The following is a 19,724-nucleotide window of genomic DNA, read 5'->3' as shown; positions in this document are numbered from 1 at the left end:
ATATCCCTATGTATCATACACACACACACACACACACACACACACACACACACACAAAACCTCATTAGATTTTAGTGTTTCCTTTTCCAAATGTCTAATCTCTTTTGGTATCTGATTAGATCTAATCCAGAAAACCCATTATGGAGTTGAATGTTTGAACATTGTGTAGCTTCACTCTATCAAGAAGAATAGAGTTTCAACTGCAAAGGGGGCCAAGCACCAGTGATGAAGTTTAGGTGATGCAAAGATAGAAAACGATATTCATTGTTTTTTAAAGAATAACACTTTATTTCTCATCGTATTAAAGGAGGAATATACTGAACCAAACCCCTGTATGTTTTATTTGGAAACGTTTTAATTCATACCACATTTCTTACACATTGATTGCTTATAGACTTAATGGCAAACATCCATTATAAAGGCTAATTACCAAAGTCAATCAGCTTTAAGCATGAACTGCTGATATGATGAGGTTATGAAGTTCTGAATTCTTTCTTTCTGTGATGTTTTATAGGGAACTGGTCGGGTGCATGAGTTTTGGAGTATGTTCGCTGATGAGATCGGAAAAGGTATGTTTTCTGAAATCTGAACAATATTAAATACATTTATGTAGGTTTTATGCAGGTGAGAACAAATCTGACAGGTATAGGCACAGGTCCAGGTGTAGTTACAGGTACAGGTACAAGTAAAGACACAAGCACAGGTACAGTTTTCTTGATGTCACCCAAATGAGGATGGGTTCCCATTTTGAGTCTGGTTTCTCTCAAGGTTTCCTCCTCAACATCTAAGGGAGTTTTTCCTTGCCACAGTCACAATCGCTGCTCATCAGGGATAAATACACACCATTGACCATAACTCTTAAAATTCTGTAAATCTGATTTGAGACAAATTCTGTTGTGAAAATATAGAAATAAACTTGACTTGACAGTTACAGGCACAGGTACAGGTATGTTTACAGTTAAAGTTACAGGTTAAGGCACAGGTGCAGGTACAGTTACAGGTACAGGCTAAGGTAGATTTACAGATACATTTATGGATACAGGCAAAGGTACATGTACGTTTACAGGTACAGGTACAGGTACAGGTAAAGGTAAAATCTGTGGTAGAGATACAGTTACAGGTACGTTTACAGGTACAGGTAAAGGCAGAGATACAGGTACAGGCACTGGTAGAGGTATAGGTACAACCACAGTTACAGGTACAGATACAGGTAGAGGCTCGGGCATAGGCATGGTTACAGGTACAGGTATGGTTAGAGGTACAGGTGCAGATACAGTTACAGATACAGATACAGGTACAGTTACAGGCATGGGCACATGTACAGTAACAGGTACATATACATGTACCCCACAGTGTTTAGTAAGTATATAAGAGAAAGGAAATCTTTAATTGGACTATAACAGAATATAGTATAACAGAACACAATAAAACAGAGTCGAATAGAATGCAGTAGAATGGAAAAGGACATCATGTAAATAGTGTAAGATATTTCTAGAATAGAATTTAATTGAATAAAATGTAAGAGAATAAACAATAAGAAAGTTGTAGAATTACAATTAATTAATTTGTAATTAACTATTTACATAGAATAGAATCTGTAAAATTTGATTGAATTAAATATAATAGAATCGAATTGAGTGCAGCAAAAAAGAATAGAAGAGGGAAGAAATCTAAGAATGCAGTAAAATAGAATAAAGGAGATAAGAAGCATATAGAATAGAGGAGAGTAGAATATAGTGCAGCGGAATAGAATAGACTGGAATTGAAAAGGGTGTATAGAATGAAATAGAAAAAAGAGAAGAAAGGATATAAAATAGAATAGAAGTGTACAGAAAAAAACCAGTAGCTTGGTACAGAGCAAAGAAAAGGATAGAATAAACCGAACAGAATTGTAGATCATCCTCTTTTTTTCCACCACTGTTTAATTCTAACCACTATGGTTCATGTTAGAGTTAGCAAAGCATGCTCTGGTGGCCATGTAGCCAGCGCTTTCCATGTCACGTTCTTGTCTCAGGGTGAAGATCAGCAGCCTGATGTTCACACAACGCTGCTTATTTTGGCTGCTATGTGGCAGAATGAATATTTGATTGCCTTCATTTGTTAATGAGGAGCTTAGGATGGGTATCACAGGAAGTTTCCCTCTCTTCATCCTGTCATCTGCTCAATTCCCCACCTCTCACTTTTATCTCCCTAACTTCCTCTGTCATCTCGCAATTAGTCGAGTTCTGCTCTGATCGGCTCCGGTCGAAATCGTTCTGTCATTCACCATGTTTCGGCTTCATTTAACACAAGTCGAGTCGACCCAGATGAACGCTGGAGGCATCTAGAGATATGTAGGCATCTTGAGATGTACCAGCTCCAGTTAGATCCCACTACATGAAAATCTCGGGTATTGGACTTTGAGGATAAACAACCTATTATTTAGCACTCAAAATAACATTCTACATTTGCTGTTTCTCCATCGTTGAACATTTATAGGCTTTGGCATGGAAGAGTTTGTGTCGAATCTATAATGAGATGTTACCCAGGAGTTCCTGGTTCCACGACTCCAACTGACTGTATAAGACTGTAGAAAAGACATTACTCATCATCACACACTCCGATGCTCACGATATTTTTTACTCTCCGGTGTTTGTGATGTTTTTAATGATTTATAATCACACTCTTGGTGTCACCAAACTGAGGATGGGTTCTCCTTTTGAGTCTATTTCTTCTCAAGGTTTCTTCCTCAACATCTAAGGGGGTTTTCTTTTGCCACGGTCGCCCCAAATTAAGCGAGGCTCAGGGCTTTTGGTGCTGATTATCATACTCGTCCGTGTAATCACATCTATTCACCAACGTGCGGATTAGACGATGCTCAGAGATAGATGGATGAGAGAGAAACAAGAGAGAGAGAGAAAGAGAGAAAGAGAAAGAGAGAGAGAGAGAGAGCAAAGGGCAGGAGGTTTTTGGGCTGGTGAAGCTAAAAATAAATGGCCTTATAATCTCTGCTAGCAATAACTAGCGTATTGAGATGGTCATGGATTAGGATATATTCAAGTCTGTGTGTGTGTGTGTGTGTGTGTGTGTGTGTGTGTGTGTGTGTGTGTGTGTGTGTTTCATGTACACCGTTTTATGGATAATCTCTTTGTCATGTAATCTATGAGCGTTTTTATGCACGCACTACTCTATACATCAACCCTGTGGCTTTGTACACACAAAACAACAGATCACACTTGGAGATTATTTCTGCTCCAACATGCTTGAAACCTTCTCTGAATTTCTCTTCTGTTCTTCAGATACCTATATGGAGAATCAACAGAATAGATACAGTGCTGGCTACAAAAAAAACGGCTAAATTATATTTACTTTAGAACGACTGTGAGAACAATTGAAGTGAAAATTACGTCAATAACAACAACAACAACAACAACTAAAAAAAAACACTCTGTAGTTATTCTTTCGTTATCTATCTATCTATCTATCTATCTATCTATCTATCTATCTATCTATCTATCTATCTATCTATCTATCTATCTATCTATCTATCTATCTATCTATCATCTATCTATCTATCTATCTATCTATCTAGCTAAATCTATCCATCTCAGTACATACTAGTGCCTACATAATGGAACACAGGAATGTTATTAGACTCATTTAATACAAATGCACAGATTTCTGTATAATGTAAATGTGATTTTCTACACACACAGACACACACACACACACACACACACACACACACACACACACACACACACACACACACTGATAATCTGTGCTCTCTATCTTTGTTTTGTTTCTGCCAGACCTCTGGCTGGTACTACTTACTCGGGGAAGACCCTGGGCGGACCAAACACCTGCGTGTGGATCTTCCAGGCTGCACACACACCTCTGGTAAGTGTGTGTGCGTGTGGTTATGTGTGTGTGCTTGGGTTTGAGCTGTATGTTAGCTGAAAGGGACAGACATGAGACATGCAGGTCAGTGGAAGGATTAAAGGAGCGCTGCAGATTGAGAGATAAGAACGGGGAGAGCAAAAAAGAGGGAGAGAGGGAGAGAGGGAAGGAGGGAAAAAGAGAGCGAGAGGGCTGGACCTGCCACACGCACACAATCACACAAACACACACACACATCATAATCCTGCACACAGTCTCTCCAAACAGCTTTTCTGGTTTGAAGAGAACGGATCTATTTTGCTGTCAGGAACTGAACTGAGGTCGCTTGAACACACACCTGCACACACACACACACACACATGAGTGTGTGATCATCTGAGGGTGCTGAGTGTGTGTCTGCTTAGGTGAGTGATCTTTCGGTCTGTTCGAGTCTGTTTATCGGTCAGGTTATCATTTGTTTGGATTGATCTCGCATCTGTTCTCTTTCTTTCTCGTCCTTTCTCTCTCCCTCGTTCCCTTTTCCACCCGCAGTAATGTTAAGAATTTACAGCTCGCAACCACAACCAGAATCTCTTCTAGCCCAAGGGAATGAATTTATAGCATTTAAAAAAAACCATCTGTATGTTATATAAGGAATAACACACTCTGTGTCGTGCCCTCACACTGTAATCAACCCCAGGGTGGAGTGAAACGCGTGACTCGGGTGAGCTGAATATTTTCCTACAACATCAAACATCAGAAGTGTTTTATTCCTCGAAAACATCAGCGATTCCAATGTTTGTAATACTTTTTATCCATTTTTGGCTACATATATTGTGCTTGAACACTGACAAGACGAATTTGTTCTTGCTGTTGCTTCTAACAGAGCAGTTATGGATGGTCAGCTGCGGTGTTTCTGTTTCTGTGCATGGCAAAGTTTATAAGAAAGAAATGTTATATTGTAATGTTGGAGTATGGACGTGTAAAAGCGTGTAATTTAAAGTGAAAGGAAGAACCGTAATTAGATAGATAGATAGATAGATAGATAGATAGATAGATAGATAGATAGATAGATAGATATGAACATACAGACAGGCAGACAGACAGACAGACAGACAGACAGACAGACAGAGAAATAGAAAGATAATTTTACACAGATATAGACAAATGGACAGACAGACAGACAGACAGACAGACAGACAGAAAGACAGACAGACAGACAGACAGACAGACAGACAGACAGACAGATAGATAGATAGATAGATAGATAGATAGATAGATAGATAGATAGATAGATAGATAGATTGATAGATAGATATGAACATACAGACAGACAGACAGACAGACAGAGAAATAGATATATAATTTTACACAGATATAGACAAATGGACAGACAGACAGACAGACAGACAGATAGATACAGACAGACAGACAGACAGACAGACAGACAGACAGACAGACAGACAGACAGATAGATAGATAGATAGATAGATAGATAGATAGATAGATAGATAGATAGATAGATAGATAGACATAAATGTTTTTAACATCTCATGCCAGTATTATCAGATTATTTCAGCATCTCAGTATCACTGTGTGTTTAATGTTTAAAAAGTTTCGGCTCCACTAAAACCCTTGACATCTTAAAGACCAGGAATGGAAAAGCAAAGCAAATCGATTCATAAGCAAAACTTTCCATCTTCAGCACACAGAATGTCTTCTTGTTGATCACTTGGTTTAAAGCTGAATGCAAGAGCAGGAGGCTTCTTTTAACCTCTGTGGTCTTTGTACTTTCTGTGTTTTCACAATCATTAACCAATAGGGGGCGCTGTGTCTGTAAAAGTATTTTTGCATTTTGTTTTGACACTTCGTGCACAAGCTTAACCTTTTGTTTATGCTAATACGTGCGAAAACATTTGTCTCACCACCTACCAAGAAGAAACTAGATTTTACATGCCATTTGTGTGTTTGGATTTATATCAAATGATTGATCTTTTTCTTGGTACTACCATGGTCCTTTGAAGAGAACATAATTTATAGCATTAGCATATAGTGTAAATAGGCTTGCAAAAGTATTCAGACCTCCTCCCCCGCACCACCAAACATCTGAACCAGACAGATCTGATCATATAGGAAAAGGGGGTGAATACTTTTGCAAGTTTTGGTATCTTAAATCTGAGAAGGTGCATGAGGTGTAGCTTTGATTGTCTTTTATATATATACACTATATTCCTGTTTGTAGAACATATAAAATCTACATATTAAAGGTATAAAAGGTGTCATCTTGATAGAACCCTGCCAGCATCAAGCCGAAGGTTCCTATATAACTGAGAGTGTGTGTCCTGTTGTACTGGTGTGTGTATCAGTGTGTGTATTAGGGTGTGTTTGTTTGATGGTGACAGAGTAATGATTCATGTATAATGTATAGTTGCGGTGGTTATGAGACGGTGGTGTTTGAATGAAGACGATGCAGCGGAAACTCGGGTCCTTCACCAGCTGTACATGTGCAGAAAGAAAACTGTAACATGGTCATGATGTTGGTCAGTGTGTTACGGGCCACTGGATAATCCGTCTGACACGACACACACACACACACACACACACACACACACACACACACACACACACACAGTGACTGCAGTGCAGAATGTGTCAGAGTATCTGCTCTCTGTTCAGACATTCATTGTCTGTAAACCTTTTCAAAAGCATGCAAGATTTCTTCGTCTACCATTTAAAAATTTGTTGATTAAACTATTTGGTGGTCTTTCAGTCCTGCCTGATTCTCACAGTGACTCAAGCTCAGTGAACTGGTTGGATCTAAATGAGATTTTCGCCTCTATTGTTCATTGAGTCACTGTTTGCACAAGTAAATCATGTAAACATAACCAAGATTTACTTTTCAAAGTGTGTAACGAGTCAGTACGATGTGAATCAGTGATGTGTTTGGTAACGAGTCAGTGATGTGTTTGGTAAGGAGTCAGTGTGATGTGAGTCGTTTTAACGAGCCAGTGATGTGTTTGGTAATGAGTCATTGTGTCTGGTAACAAGTCAGTGTGATGTGAGTCGGTTTAACGAGCCAGTGATGTGTTTGGTAAAGAGTCAATGTGATGTGAGTCAGTTTAATTAGTCAGTGATGTGTTTGGAAACGAGTCAGTGACTTGTTTAGTAATGAGTCATTGTGTCTGGTAACAAGTCAGTGTGATGTGAGTCGGTTTAATTAGTCAGTGATGTGTTTGGAAACGAGTCAGTGACTTGTTTAGTAATGAGTCATTGTGTCTGGTAACAAGTCAGTGTGATGTGAGTCGGTTTAATGAGTCAGTGATGTGTTTGGTAAAGAGTCAATGTGATGTGAGACAGTTTAATGAGCCAGTGTTGTGTTTGTTAATGAGTCAGTGACTTGTTTAGTAATGAGTCATTGTGTCTGGTAACAAGTCAGTGTGATGTGAGTCAGTTTAATGAGTCAGTGATGTGTTTGGTAAAGAGTCAATGTAATGTGAGACAGTTTAATGAGCCAGTGTTGTGTTTGGTAATGAGTCAGTGACTTGTTTGGTAATGAGTCATTGTGTCAGGTAACAAGTCAATGTGATGTGAGTCAGTTTAACAAACCAGTGATGTGTTTGGTAAAGAGTCAGTGTGATGTGAGTCAGTTTAATGAGTCAGTGATATGTTACGTAAAGAGTCAATGTGATGTGAGTCAGTTTAATTAGTCAGTGATGTGTTTGGTAAAGAGTCAGTGTGATGTGAGTCAGTTAAACGAGCCAGTGATGTGTTTGGTAAAGAGTCAGTGTGATGTGAGTCAGTTTAATGAGTCATTGATGTGTTTGGTAAAGAGTCAATGTGATGTGAGTCAGTTTAATGAGCCAGTGTTGTGTTTGGTAACGAGTCAGTGACTTGTTTGGTAATGAGTCATTGTGTCTGGTAACAAGTCAGTGTGATGTGAGTCGGTTTAATGAGTCAGTGATGTGTTTGGTAAAGAATCAGTGTGATGTGAGTCAGTTTAATTAGTCAGTGATGTGTTTGGTAAAGAGTCAGTGTGATGTGAGTCAGTTTAATGCGTCATTGATGTGTTTGGTAAAGAGTCAATGTGATGTGAGTCAGTTTAATGAGCCAGTGTTGTGTTTGGTAACGAGTCAGTGACTTGTTTGGTAATGAGTCATTGTGTCTGGTAACAAGTCAGTGTGATGTGAGTCGGTTTAATGAGTCAGTGATGTGTTTGGTAAAGAATCAGTGTGATGTGAGTCAGTTTAATTAGTCAGTGATGTGTTTGGTAAAGAGTCAGTGTGATGTGAGTCAGTTTTATGAGTCAGTTGTGTGTTTGGTAAAGAGTCAGCGTGATGTGAGTCAGTTTAATGAGTCAGTGATTTGTTTGGTAGTGAATCAGTGTGATGTGAGTCAGTGTAATAAGTCAGTGTATTTGGTAGCGAGTCAGCTATGAGTTTGGTAACCAGTCAGATTCTTTTTTTCCTTGTATTTATTCTCTCATGTGCATATTTGGACCAGTGTTCACCTTTCCTGCTTATTATTTAACTACATAAATAAACAAATAATTTAATTACAGTGGTCACTGTTCTATTTTATATAAAAAAAAGCACTGTTTTCTTACATGCTTCACTTTACGTACACACACACACACACACACACACACACACACTCACACAAATAAATGTAGATGCTTTACTTCCCCCGGAGCGTGCATTTTCAGTAATTTGGCTGTTTGCATGATTTTTTTGCGAGTGCATGGTGCTGTGTTTAAGAAGCTATTTAGCATAAGTCCTCATTCCCAGAATGAGCGAAGTGCATCCCTGCACTCTGTTGAAGAGATTTAATCCCGACTTTATACACACATGGATCAATCTTAATGTGCATAGACTCTATTATGCTATTGCGCACTGCTTCTCCTTTTCTGTGTGTGTGTGTGTGTGTGTGTGTGTGTGTGTATAATCTATTTAACCTTGAATGAGATACTTTCATGTTCTGACTCGGGTGTTGCTGAAATATGCGTGTTGATTGTGTGTGAAAATGTCAAGTGGTGGCTCGTCTCAGATTCAGCGATCTCCAGTGTTGCATGAGATCAATCCTGAAGCTGCATTTCAGTGACTCAGGCCAAACTGCAACCACAATGCATCAGTGCAGGCCGGGGTCACAGTGTAAAGGGTAGTTGTACCTTCTGGGGAGGGATTTAGATTCATCAGAGGAGATGCTGTCTGAAATGCAGACAATTTTTATATTTTTATATATTTGTGGTCTGACTTCCACAGTTTTTGCCCAGACTTGTGTATGTGTGTATGAACTGGTGGATGATTAGTCCTATTATACAGTATTCCCAGTATGTCTGTCTGCATTTAGTCTTTTTGTAACCTTAAAATCTTGTTGTTCAGTTTTTTTTCCACATCTGGATGTTGTGAAATGTAATTTTGCTCACATAGGTGCACTAAATAAACACACTCGTTCTGTTCTGGTTGCAAATGAAGCCCTATTTTTGTCTTATTAGTTGCAGTCTGGCGGCTTAAAGCGGTAAATTATCCCAGCGTGTTTCTCATTTTCACACATGGGAAAGTTTCCCGGCATCTTAATCGTGTTTAACTCACACGTACAGGATTATCGCAAAGACATTTCTGGAAATTCTGCACATTTTCGGCAGTGTGTTTTGCTGTAAATGTCAGCATGTGCTTTAGGATTGACTTGTAAATGCAGCAACAAGGGACAGCTTTTCTAATGTGTGTGTGTGTGTGTGTGTGTGTGTGTGTGTGTGTGTGTGCTGGATGTGGATTAGAGTCAGGGCAGTCTTTCTGTATTTCTGGTATATACAAAAGTATTTGGACACCTGGCATATGTGGTTCACACAATTGTATAGGATAGGATCTAGTAGCATGAAATTTTCCCATCACTTGAACTAGAAGATCTAAACCTGTTCCAGCATGACAGTACCCCTGTGCACAAAGCCAGCTCCATGAAGATATACAGTACCTTGCATGGGTTGGAGTGAAGGTTCTTGAGTCTCCTGCTGACCACAACCCTATTGAACACCATTGGGATGAATTTCTCACACTGACACCCCCCAAAAATCACAATCTTATGCTCAGGTTTTCACAAACCTTTTTTCATCTGGCCACTCTACCATACAGGCCTGATTGGTGGAGTGCTGCAGAGATGGTTGTACTTCTAGAAGGTTCTCTCTCTAAAGAGAAATGCTGGAGCTCTTTTAGAGTGACCATCAGGTTCTTGGTCACCTCCCTGACTAAGGCCCTTCTCCCCTGATCGCTCAGATTGGCCGGGCGGCTACGGTGTCGGAAGAGTCCTGGTGGTTCCAAACTTCTTCCATTTACATATGATGGAGGACACTGTGTTTATTGGGAGCTTCAATGCTGCAGAAATGTTTTTGTCCCCTTCCTCAAATCTGTGCCTCGATACAATCCTGTCTCGGAGGTCTACAGACAATTCCTTGTACTTTATTGCTTGGTTTGTGCACTGTTAACTGTGAGACCTCATATAGACATGTGTGTGCCTCCAGTCATGTCCAATCAACTGAATTTACCACAGGTGGACTCCTTTGAAGTTGTAGAAACATCTCAAGGATGATCAGTGGAAACATGATGCACCTGAGCTCAATTTTGATTGTCATGGCAAAGGCCATTTAAAAGATTTCAAACAAACTTTATTTGTCATTGTCATTATGGGATTTTGTTTATAGAATTTTAAGGAAAGTAAAAGCTTTCACATAACAAAATGTGGAAAAAGTGAAAACTTTCTGAATGCATTACATTTGAGAATGTGTTGTCACATGCTTTTCATGTGTGATGTTCTTCCCACAGGCCGTTTGGGCCTTCAACCAGGAAACAGTGAACTTGCACAGAACTTGAACATGACCTGATTTTGCACAAACGAGAGCACTCTGTTTGGAAATGCCGCCATTCGGTTTCTGCCTCAGACTTTTTATTTTTTATCACTTTTCTCCTTCTTACCTGTAGGGATTTTCATGCTGCTGAAAACACGGCCCGTATTCATTCCCAAACAGTGGAAAAAAGCATGCAATACCAACGAAAGATTAAATTAGTATTCGACGAAGTATCACTCAAAGGTACATTTTCTGAAATGATCAGGTACGGAATTATTAAAGGAGTAAGAACATAAAAAACCCCAGCAAGAGCGATATAAACACTTTGCTTTGCTACTCGTCTTCGTTCTCGCTCAGAGGTTCTCCATCACGGCTTTGTTTGTTTTGCTGTGAAAGGCAGAACAACAGAGTCACAGTGTGAAGCGAGTGAGAGCGACTGCGTCCACTCCTCCTGCCTTCTCCGGTGCTTTATGGCCAGTTCGCATGCGCTCAGTGGCCTCGCTCCAACTTTTCCTCGACACTTTCTCTTCGCTTCTCCTTTCCTACTTCTCTCTCTCACTCTTTTCTAAGAGGGTGTTCCTTGGCAAGAGTTAGCGTGCCTCGTAATGCTCCGTTGCCAGTTGCTCTGTGTCTCGTGCTTGAATCGAGGTGATTTATGCCTGCCTTTATAATGGCAGCCACACAGGTCACCTCCTGAGGCTGCGGGGAGTCCCCTTTCATTCCCTCCCCACACTTTTGATTAAAGTGGAATTTTGAAGTTCCCACCGGTTGTCCCAGTTACATCATCCGCAGCATGTTCAACTCCTACACTGTATTAGAGAACCTCGTTACGGCCGATTGCCAAAGCATCCGTTTTTCCTCCAAGTGTTAACGAAAACAAAACAAAAAAACAGCAAAGGCTGTGATCTTCAAATGCTGGATGATATGAACGTAAAAATAAAGGTGCATAAATAAACGAGCCACAAAGAGAAAGCGAGCACATAGAGAGTCCTGGAGATAGCGAGCGAGAGTAAGTGTGTATGAGAGAGAGAGATAATGAGTGTGAGAGCTAGCGAGGGAGTGTGTAAGTGTGTGAGAGATTGAGAGATAGAGAGAGAGAGAGAGAGAGAGAGAGAGAGAGAGAGAGAGAGAGAGAGAGAGAGAGAGAGAGAGAAAGAGCTAGGGAGTGTGAGGGAGTCTCGCTGCATTGTGTCCCAGGCTGAATGCGGCCCTTTATGAGGAACGCTTAAAAGGACATTGCGGCCGGGCCGAGCCGCTGTCTCCACAGCAACAGCCCAGGAGCGCGCAAAACTCGGAGATAATGGACTGAGAGAGAGAAAAGAGGAGTGGAGTTCCTTCTCTCCGCGCCGCTTCCTGCATGGAATTCCCACTGCTTCTGCTCAGACAGAAACAAGACTACTAAGAGACTTAGACTGAGCTACTTTAGTTTTTTTATATATATATATATATATATATACTTTGTATGTGAGTCTGTGTGGAGGAAAAGAAGGAGGAGAAGAAGGAGAAGAAGAAAGCCCAGATGCAGAGATGTTCTCCAAGGGTACAGTCTCAGCCCGTGACTCTTTTGTCTTTATCCCTTCAGAGGCTGCTCAAGCGAACCATGCCGCTGCTCCTGACACCACCAGCCCTGAGATAATGCAATGCCTAACGGTAAGTAAAGCAATTTATATAATTATTAAAATTATAAAGAAAAAATAAATCCATTTCACTTGACTTTTCCTTTTGGTTTTATTGTATTTGTGTGTTTGTGGCCTTAGTTTTCTTCTGACTATTTCTACATGTTTTACATAATACACCTGAACGTACATGATGTACAGTATGTAACATTCTTTTATCCTGTTTTTTTGTGCAACCTTTTTTTTTCTCCCCTTTTTCATTTTCACATTTCAGGTGCGAAATCCCCTTCACACCTCGTCTGGAGCGTAGTGTGTAAATTTACCTCACAATGAAACAATACAATACTTACACTCAAGGCTTCGCTCTGCCCCTACTGTAGATCTACACTAATATATAAATATATATGAGAATTCTGACCTTTAACTTCATCCGTTTTCACACTTTGTTCACCGATTCTAGTCTGGTTTTGGGGGGCGGGGCTCATAATTTGCTTTCAGTTTGGGGGGGTTTAATAATTTTCTTTCACACTGGAGAATACCTTCTGAACCACGGATTCATCAACTACACACCTGGTTTGCTAAAATGCTAAAAGCAGTGATTTTGTTCACTTACTGTTTTTAAATTGTTCATTGTTTAGTGCATACACTTGCACCAATAAGGTGAACAATCGGTCGAGCTCCAGTCCTTCATCAAAATCTAGTTGTATATATACATAACTATAAAAATCATCAAAACAGGAAGTGATATATCAATCCAATATCAACTCAATATAATGGATGCATTTTGATTTAAATCTAATCGCCCACCGCTTGCCCACCATGACGTCAGGTGGTACAACCGGATTTGTTTTGCATTTGGTTCAATCGTGGCATCAATGAAGCTTCACTTTTGCATAATACAAACTAGCCAGTAATATCTAGGGTTAACATGCTAAAAAAAGTGTGGTTTCTGCAAGGTAGTAATTAATAAAATATATTGATATCTTTTGGGTCCGTGTACCTTCTGGTCATTTGATTTTCATTTTAGAAAGAGAATTTGAAAAATGTACAGGGATGTTATTTCTATTTTCTGCTAATACTCCAGAGCCAAGCTACCAAAAAACAAGTAATTTTAGAATCTGAAACAAAAACAAAAAAGGTGATTAATTATTGTATGTCTATTTGCAGAACTACAGAAGTAACAATTCACAGCAGCTTCAGCACAGCCAGGCCAGAAGCTTCAGATCAGAAGTGGGCGGAGCTTATACAGTCTATAGAGGTTGTTGAGCTACCTAATACGTGTAATTTTCTTTTCTTAAATATATATAAAATATATACATACTGCTGTGACGTATTGCTTCCGCAGTTCTGAAATTAGACATTAAACACTCAAGCCTTTTTCTGCTTTAGTTTTTTATGTGCACCCAAAAAAAAGGGAAAATGACTTGTTTTTCTGTAGTTTGGTTCTGGAAAAACGGTCAATTTGTATTTTTCGAATTCTTTCTAAAATTAAAATTAAGTGACGAGAAAGTACACGGACCACTTGTCTACCTGTAGCGAGCATCTGTCATTGTTGAAGAGTGCATGCATGAATTTGGACCAAATAAAAAGGACTATAATTAACCTTCCTACCACATTTAATCTTAAACCCATTAGAACAGTGTTGCTGAAGCCCATTGCTTCCATAATGATTAATAGAATTATAAATATGTTGTGGTTTCTTTTAATTTTAACTTTAGTATGATCAGCCCCTGAACTGTTTACTTGACCATTCTGGTCAACGTCGCCGGTTATAAGTGATGCTTTGACTCTCAGTTCAGGCCTTTCCCAGGACTACAGCTGATTTCATTTAGCAATTAACGAACTCCAATTTGTGAATGAATGGGCTTTTTCATTTACTCGCTCCAATGCCACAGCATGCGAACATGAACTTTGGTAGAGTTCATTGCAATGAGAAAGAGTATGTATGTGTGTGTGTTGGAAAACGGCAAATGAGTGCAAAACCCTCTGAAGCTTACTTTGTTTGAAAAGTTTCACATTGTCTAAACTCTTCGTCCTCCTATCTCCGCCTGCAGAGACTCACTGAGGCTGATCAGGGAAGCTCTCGAAACGAGAGTCAGGAGCTGAGGGTCTCCTTTGGCTCGCTCTTCTCTGTTCCACTTCACTTTCTCCTTAAAGCTCTTAACTCCACTTGGTGCTGGTGTGAGGGAGTGTGTCAGAGAAACCCCACTGGTTTTGTTTCCATTCATCCAAAACAGACTGAGTCAATGTGGAAGTTTCTAGGTAAAACCCGGCGCCACTTACGCCTGAGTCATATATGCTTTTAGCGGTGTATGTGAGGACCCAAGATGGCTGCCGCAGCTTTCCTGTGGTCGCTTGTGCAAGTTCTTAAGACAATAACGCTACATTATTTATTTATACCATTATAAACAGTGAGGGGATATGGGGGTGGGGGTGTTAAGTATTATATAACTGACATAACAATTCACATCAGATTCTAGACTTTTAGTAAGTAATAACATGATTAGTGTTTAATGTTTTTTTTGTCATCTTCTGGATTCTAAATACTACATAAGGTCAGAGTTTTGATTTAAGATCATGACAACAACCATGATGAATGCGTAACCTTTAAAACAGACTCTCTTAGTGTGCTTAGCGTACACACACAAAATATGTTATGACTCATAATGTTTATCGAATTGATTTTAAATTGAATCCTGGACGTATGTAGGTGAAGTAGATGAAGTATCTGGTTCAACTTGAATCAGTCTGATTAGCTAAATCTAGAATGAGCATTTACAACCAGCTTGCTAGGTTAAAACCAGCAAGAACTGATTTGATTAGCTAGAACTAGGATGGACTAAATAGAACCAATCTGTTTGATCAGCTAGAGCCAGCCTGATCAGCTAGGAACAGCATGAACAGTTAGAACCAGTCTGATCAGCGAAAACCAGGCTGATCAGCTAAAACCAGCATGGCTAGTTAGAAACAATCTGGTTGATCAGCTAGAACCAGTCCGATTAGTTAGGAACAGCAAGACCAGTTAGAATCAGCTTAATCTTCTAGACCCCCACTCAATGGTTAGAACTGGCCTGAACAACTGGAACCAGCATACCGAGTTAGCACCAGTCTTACTCGTAAAACGAATTTGACCAGCTAGAAATCAGGAATGAATTCCAGGAAAATATGCATTGAAATGGTAATAAATTCCATTTGTACTTAACCAAAAAAATCTCATATCAATTACATTTTTATCTGAAGAATCAATCAGTAAACTCTGGTTTTATTCCTCAGCTCGTGACTGACTGTGGATATGTCTATTTGTCCCTGGACCTTTCTTTGGAATTGCGCTCCTTGTAAAAAGAGTTTGAAATATTTGAGGCACTCACTGTTTAACACTGTAGCAGCGTATGTTATGACATTTTAATAGCAGAGGCCTCATGTTCATTTTAGGTTGCACGCTGTTCTAAAAGCGATGAGAGACTTTATGTAACCATGAACTAGACAGTGGCGACCACAGAAATCTGCAGCCAATTATAAAAAAGTCATATAATAAACATATCATTGGAAATAGTTTGGGATTACAGTTACCACTCTAAAACCATCAAACTTGTTTAGTGAGAACCAGTCTGATGCATTAGAGTTCGATTTGATCAGCTAGTAGCAGTCTCAAAAGTTAGAACCAGCATGCCCAGTTCAAATCAATCAAGTCATGTCAAGTCAAGAAGCTTTTATTGTCATTTTAACCACATATATATATATATATATATATATATATATATATATATATATATATATATATATATACACACAGCGAAATGAGACAACGCTCTTCGGGAACCCTGGTGCAATAAATCAATCAGACTGGTTAGAAGCAGGCTGACCATTTTAAACCTGTCTGTCTTCTTCTTCTTCTTCTTCTTCTTCTTCTTCTTTCGGCTACTCCCATTAGGGATCGTCACAGCGGATCATACATCTCCATACCTCCCCCCTGTCCTCTACATCTGCCTCTTTCAACCCAACTACCTGCATGTCTTCCCTCACCGCATCCATGAACCTCCTCCTTGGTCTTCCTCTTTTCCCTCCTGGTGGTTCCATCCTCAGCATTATCCTGTCCCTTCTCTGCACATGTCCAAACCATCTTAATCTTGCCTCCCTCACCTTGTCAACCTGTCCATCATCACTGCAAACAGGAAAGGGCTCAGAGCTGATCCTTGATGCAGTCCAACCTTCACCTTGAACTAGTTTAAACCAAGTTATCTGGCTAGAAACAGCCTGATCAGCTTATTAGGACCAGACTATCTAATAAGAAGCGGTCTGACCAAATTGGACCAGCATTCCCAGCTAGAAACAGGCTCACAAATCAGAAATAGCATGATTAGTTAGACCTGGCCGGTCTGGTTGGACAAAATCTGACCAGCTAGAATCAACATAACTATTTAAATCCAGCATGATTAGTTAGAACCAGTCTAGAAATGTCCTAACGGTGACCAGTTAAGATTAATAACAAGCTGTCTGTTAATTTACTTTAAAATGCTAACAAGATTTAACACAGCTAGCTTCTGAGTTAGCAGTGTACCCAGTGATGTCTGAGATTCTAATGAGCTGTCATATTTTGCACTAGCATAAATAATTAGTGCAACAAAACAATGTACTCGACCCTTTACTAAATTCTGGCTATGTAACATCTCCATGCCTGTTTTTCTATCTGGATGTCAGTGTGGCTGTAATGAGTCAGCCCGTAATGGTTCTCGGTGGCAGCTTGCATGGTTTAGTGAAGTGGAACTTGTCTGCGCTTTGATTTGCTCTTCTATTCAGGTCAGCTTTATAGACTCGCTCCTTTTCACCGGGTCTCCGCTCTACAAAAAAACAAGGCTCTGTGGATCGGCCGTCTAAAGAAAGGGGAGCTCAAGGCTGTGTCCGATCCCTCCTTCTGCCAGGCTTTTGAGAAGCTTCAGGGCTCTTCTTTCATGCCGGGCCTCGTTAAAGGCCACCCTCCTCCCTCGTTTTTCTCTGGATCTCTATGAATAGACAATAAAAAAGGAGGAAAAGGAACACTTGAATAGGGTTTGGTGTCAGTCTGGTGCTACTCAAAGGGTTCTTATAATCAGGAAAAAAATAAAAATTTGTGAATGCTGATGGTGTAATGTTGTAAGTTTTAAAAAAAGAAAGTGAATTAACGATCGTGTGACATTTATTATGTTCAAATTACAGTATTTTCTGTAATTCCTATTTTATAGTATACCACCGTATTTTCCTAATTTTTAATGCATACCAATTAGATACCAGGGAGTCTTTTTTTATCCATTTATAGTTACAGTTCTTTTTTGTTGTCACTTACATTATAGCAGCTGTAATCAGTTGTGCCCAGTGGTGAACAGTAAGGAAGTAAATTAAATTAGTTACTGTACTTAAGTAGCTTTTTTTGCGTATCTTTACTGAAGTATTTCCATTTGGGGAGATTTTTACTTTAACTTCACTCCATTTCAAAGTTAAATATCTTTTTACTCAACTACATTTTGCGAAATTTTTATTTAGGAGGATAAAAAGGTAACTGGTCAAACACCCAGCAAATCACCTATCAGGGTCGAGCGCACACTCTGTTATACATTAGTTTTAATTGGCGCTTGGTCTATCTACTGATCACCAACATACAGTTCAGCATCAGTTCAGCAGCAAACAGAACATTTACAGAGGAATAAATGATGGAAGAAACTCCAGATTCGAATTTGCCACAACACCCGTTACCTTATTTGTAAAGTTTTGGACTCACTGATTAAGTAAAGTTAATTGAGTAAAGAGTCTTGTGATAAAAATGATAATAGGAACATTAAAGCCATAATAAATCATAGTACTTTGGATACTTGAGTACATTTAAAGGCAAATACATTTGTACTTTTACTTCATGTGGGAAGAGTTTAAAGGGAGCACTTTTACTAACACTGACACTGGAGACTTCTTCATTGGATGTCCTTCCTTAAAAGAGATATGAATTTCTTAATGATTTGTTTATTATTATGCGGACTGTCAGTCGAAAAGTTTGGACCAATCAGAATTAAGAATTTATCCATGATACATGATTAATTTAGGAATGAAACAAAAGAAATCGCTAGATATCACAAAACATTTTTCTGTGCCAGCGAATTTTCTCAGAATAGTTATTTCAGTAACTTGTTCAAACTTTATTGTACAATTGGTTCATAAATAAAGAATATATATGAGAATAAAAGAGTTTAAAGTATGCATAAGGGAATAAAAGCAAAGCATTGCGCCTTTCACGACGCTTGAATATTGCAGGTATGCTAGTTTTCTACATAATGCATAAGGCTTTTATGTGTAGAATACATAAAATACATGCAAAGAGCTTTGCATTTTAAACGCAGTTTAAACGTGTAAATGTGAGGTCACATGACAACACCAACGCGATCGGTTCGGTATGATGGCGATTCACATACATCACGCATGGGGTCCAGGTGAAGAGCTCACCCTGTGGTCTTGTTGCTGAGTAAATAGTTCTGGGTGAATATCCATAAATATTACAAACGCTCCATGTGTTCATCTTTTGCTTTGGTGGAAACTCATGAAAGTGACATCACTTTTATCACTTTGCTTGTTTTGAAGTAAGTCACAAATCAGCTGACACTTTCCAGGTCGCACTCGTTGTTTGAAGTCGGCTCGTGAGCCTCTTGGTTTGTGTGTCTGGCTGTTAAACACCAGGCTGGATGAGAAGAGTGTGTGTGTGTGTGTGTGTGTGTGTGTGTGTGTGTGTGTGTGTGTGTGCGCGCACAAAGGTTTCTGAGCTTCTGTACACAACACAGCAAGGATGAACAGAGGAGAATAGAAATGTGTGACTGTGTTAACTTCTGCCAGAGTTAAAAGTTGATTATAGCATTATTATAATGCTAATAGGCATGGCCAGACCACTTCATCTACTAAGAATGTGGTTGTAAATGCGGATGACAGACTTATGGCATAATTAAGAAATAATTGGTGAAAACCATGTCTCAAGGTGAGGGACGATCAGTGGTGAATAGTAACGAAGGAAATGCAATTCCTCCAATTGCTTTTTTGCATATCAAGTCAAGTTTATTTCTATAGCGCTTTTCACAACAGACATTGTCTCAAAGCAGCTTTACAGAAATCAACAGTTGAGGTGAATGATGTGTATTTATCCCTGATGAACAAGTCGTGGCGACTGTACTTTACTGATCTGTACTTTACTGAAGGGGAGGGGTTTCATTTGGGGAGACTTTTACTTCACTACAATTCAACTGGACTTGATTATATGCCCTTATTCATATCTCCAGGTACTGCATTGTAAGATAAATCACTCCTCATTTCATTCCCATATGTTACACACACTATTGCTGGTGTACATTATACAAAAGTCCTGAAGTAACTTCTTGATCTTATGTGATGCTCACGACTGCACTACC

At 39.4% G+C, this 19,724-nt stretch overlaps 1 protein-coding gene across 3 annotated transcripts in view; it reads left to right on the top strand.

Moving 5' to 3' along the window:
- The first annotated feature begins 4,113 nt into the window (after positions 1-4,113).
- rgs3a (regulator of G protein signaling 3a) overlaps positions 4,114-19,724 on the top strand; it is a 130,834-nt gene continuing 115,223 nt past the window's right edge. Inside the window, exons 1-2 of one of the 3 annotated variants that reach the window (XM_046838605.1) lie at positions 4,114-4,283; positions 12,276-12,343. In XM_046838605.1, the coding sequence (XP_046694561.1) occupies positions 12,329-12,343 (15 nt within the window). In that variant the 5' untranslated portion in view covers positions 4,114-4,283; positions 12,276-12,328. Of the gene's footprint in view, positions 4,284-11,956; positions 12,344-19,724 lie in introns of those variants that run through there. The other 2 variants (XM_046838603.1, XM_046838602.1) reach the window with 2 other exon arrangements.

This window comes from Silurus meridionalis, chromosome 25 (assembly GCF_014805685.1).
Source record: "Silurus meridionalis isolate SWU-2019-XX chromosome 25, ASM1480568v1, whole genome shotgun sequence".
In the NCBI taxonomy this organism is placed as follows: domain Eukaryota; kingdom Metazoa; phylum Chordata; class Actinopteri; order Siluriformes; family Siluridae; genus Silurus; species Silurus meridionalis.
This window is presented reverse-complemented; position numbering and strand designations above follow the sequence as displayed.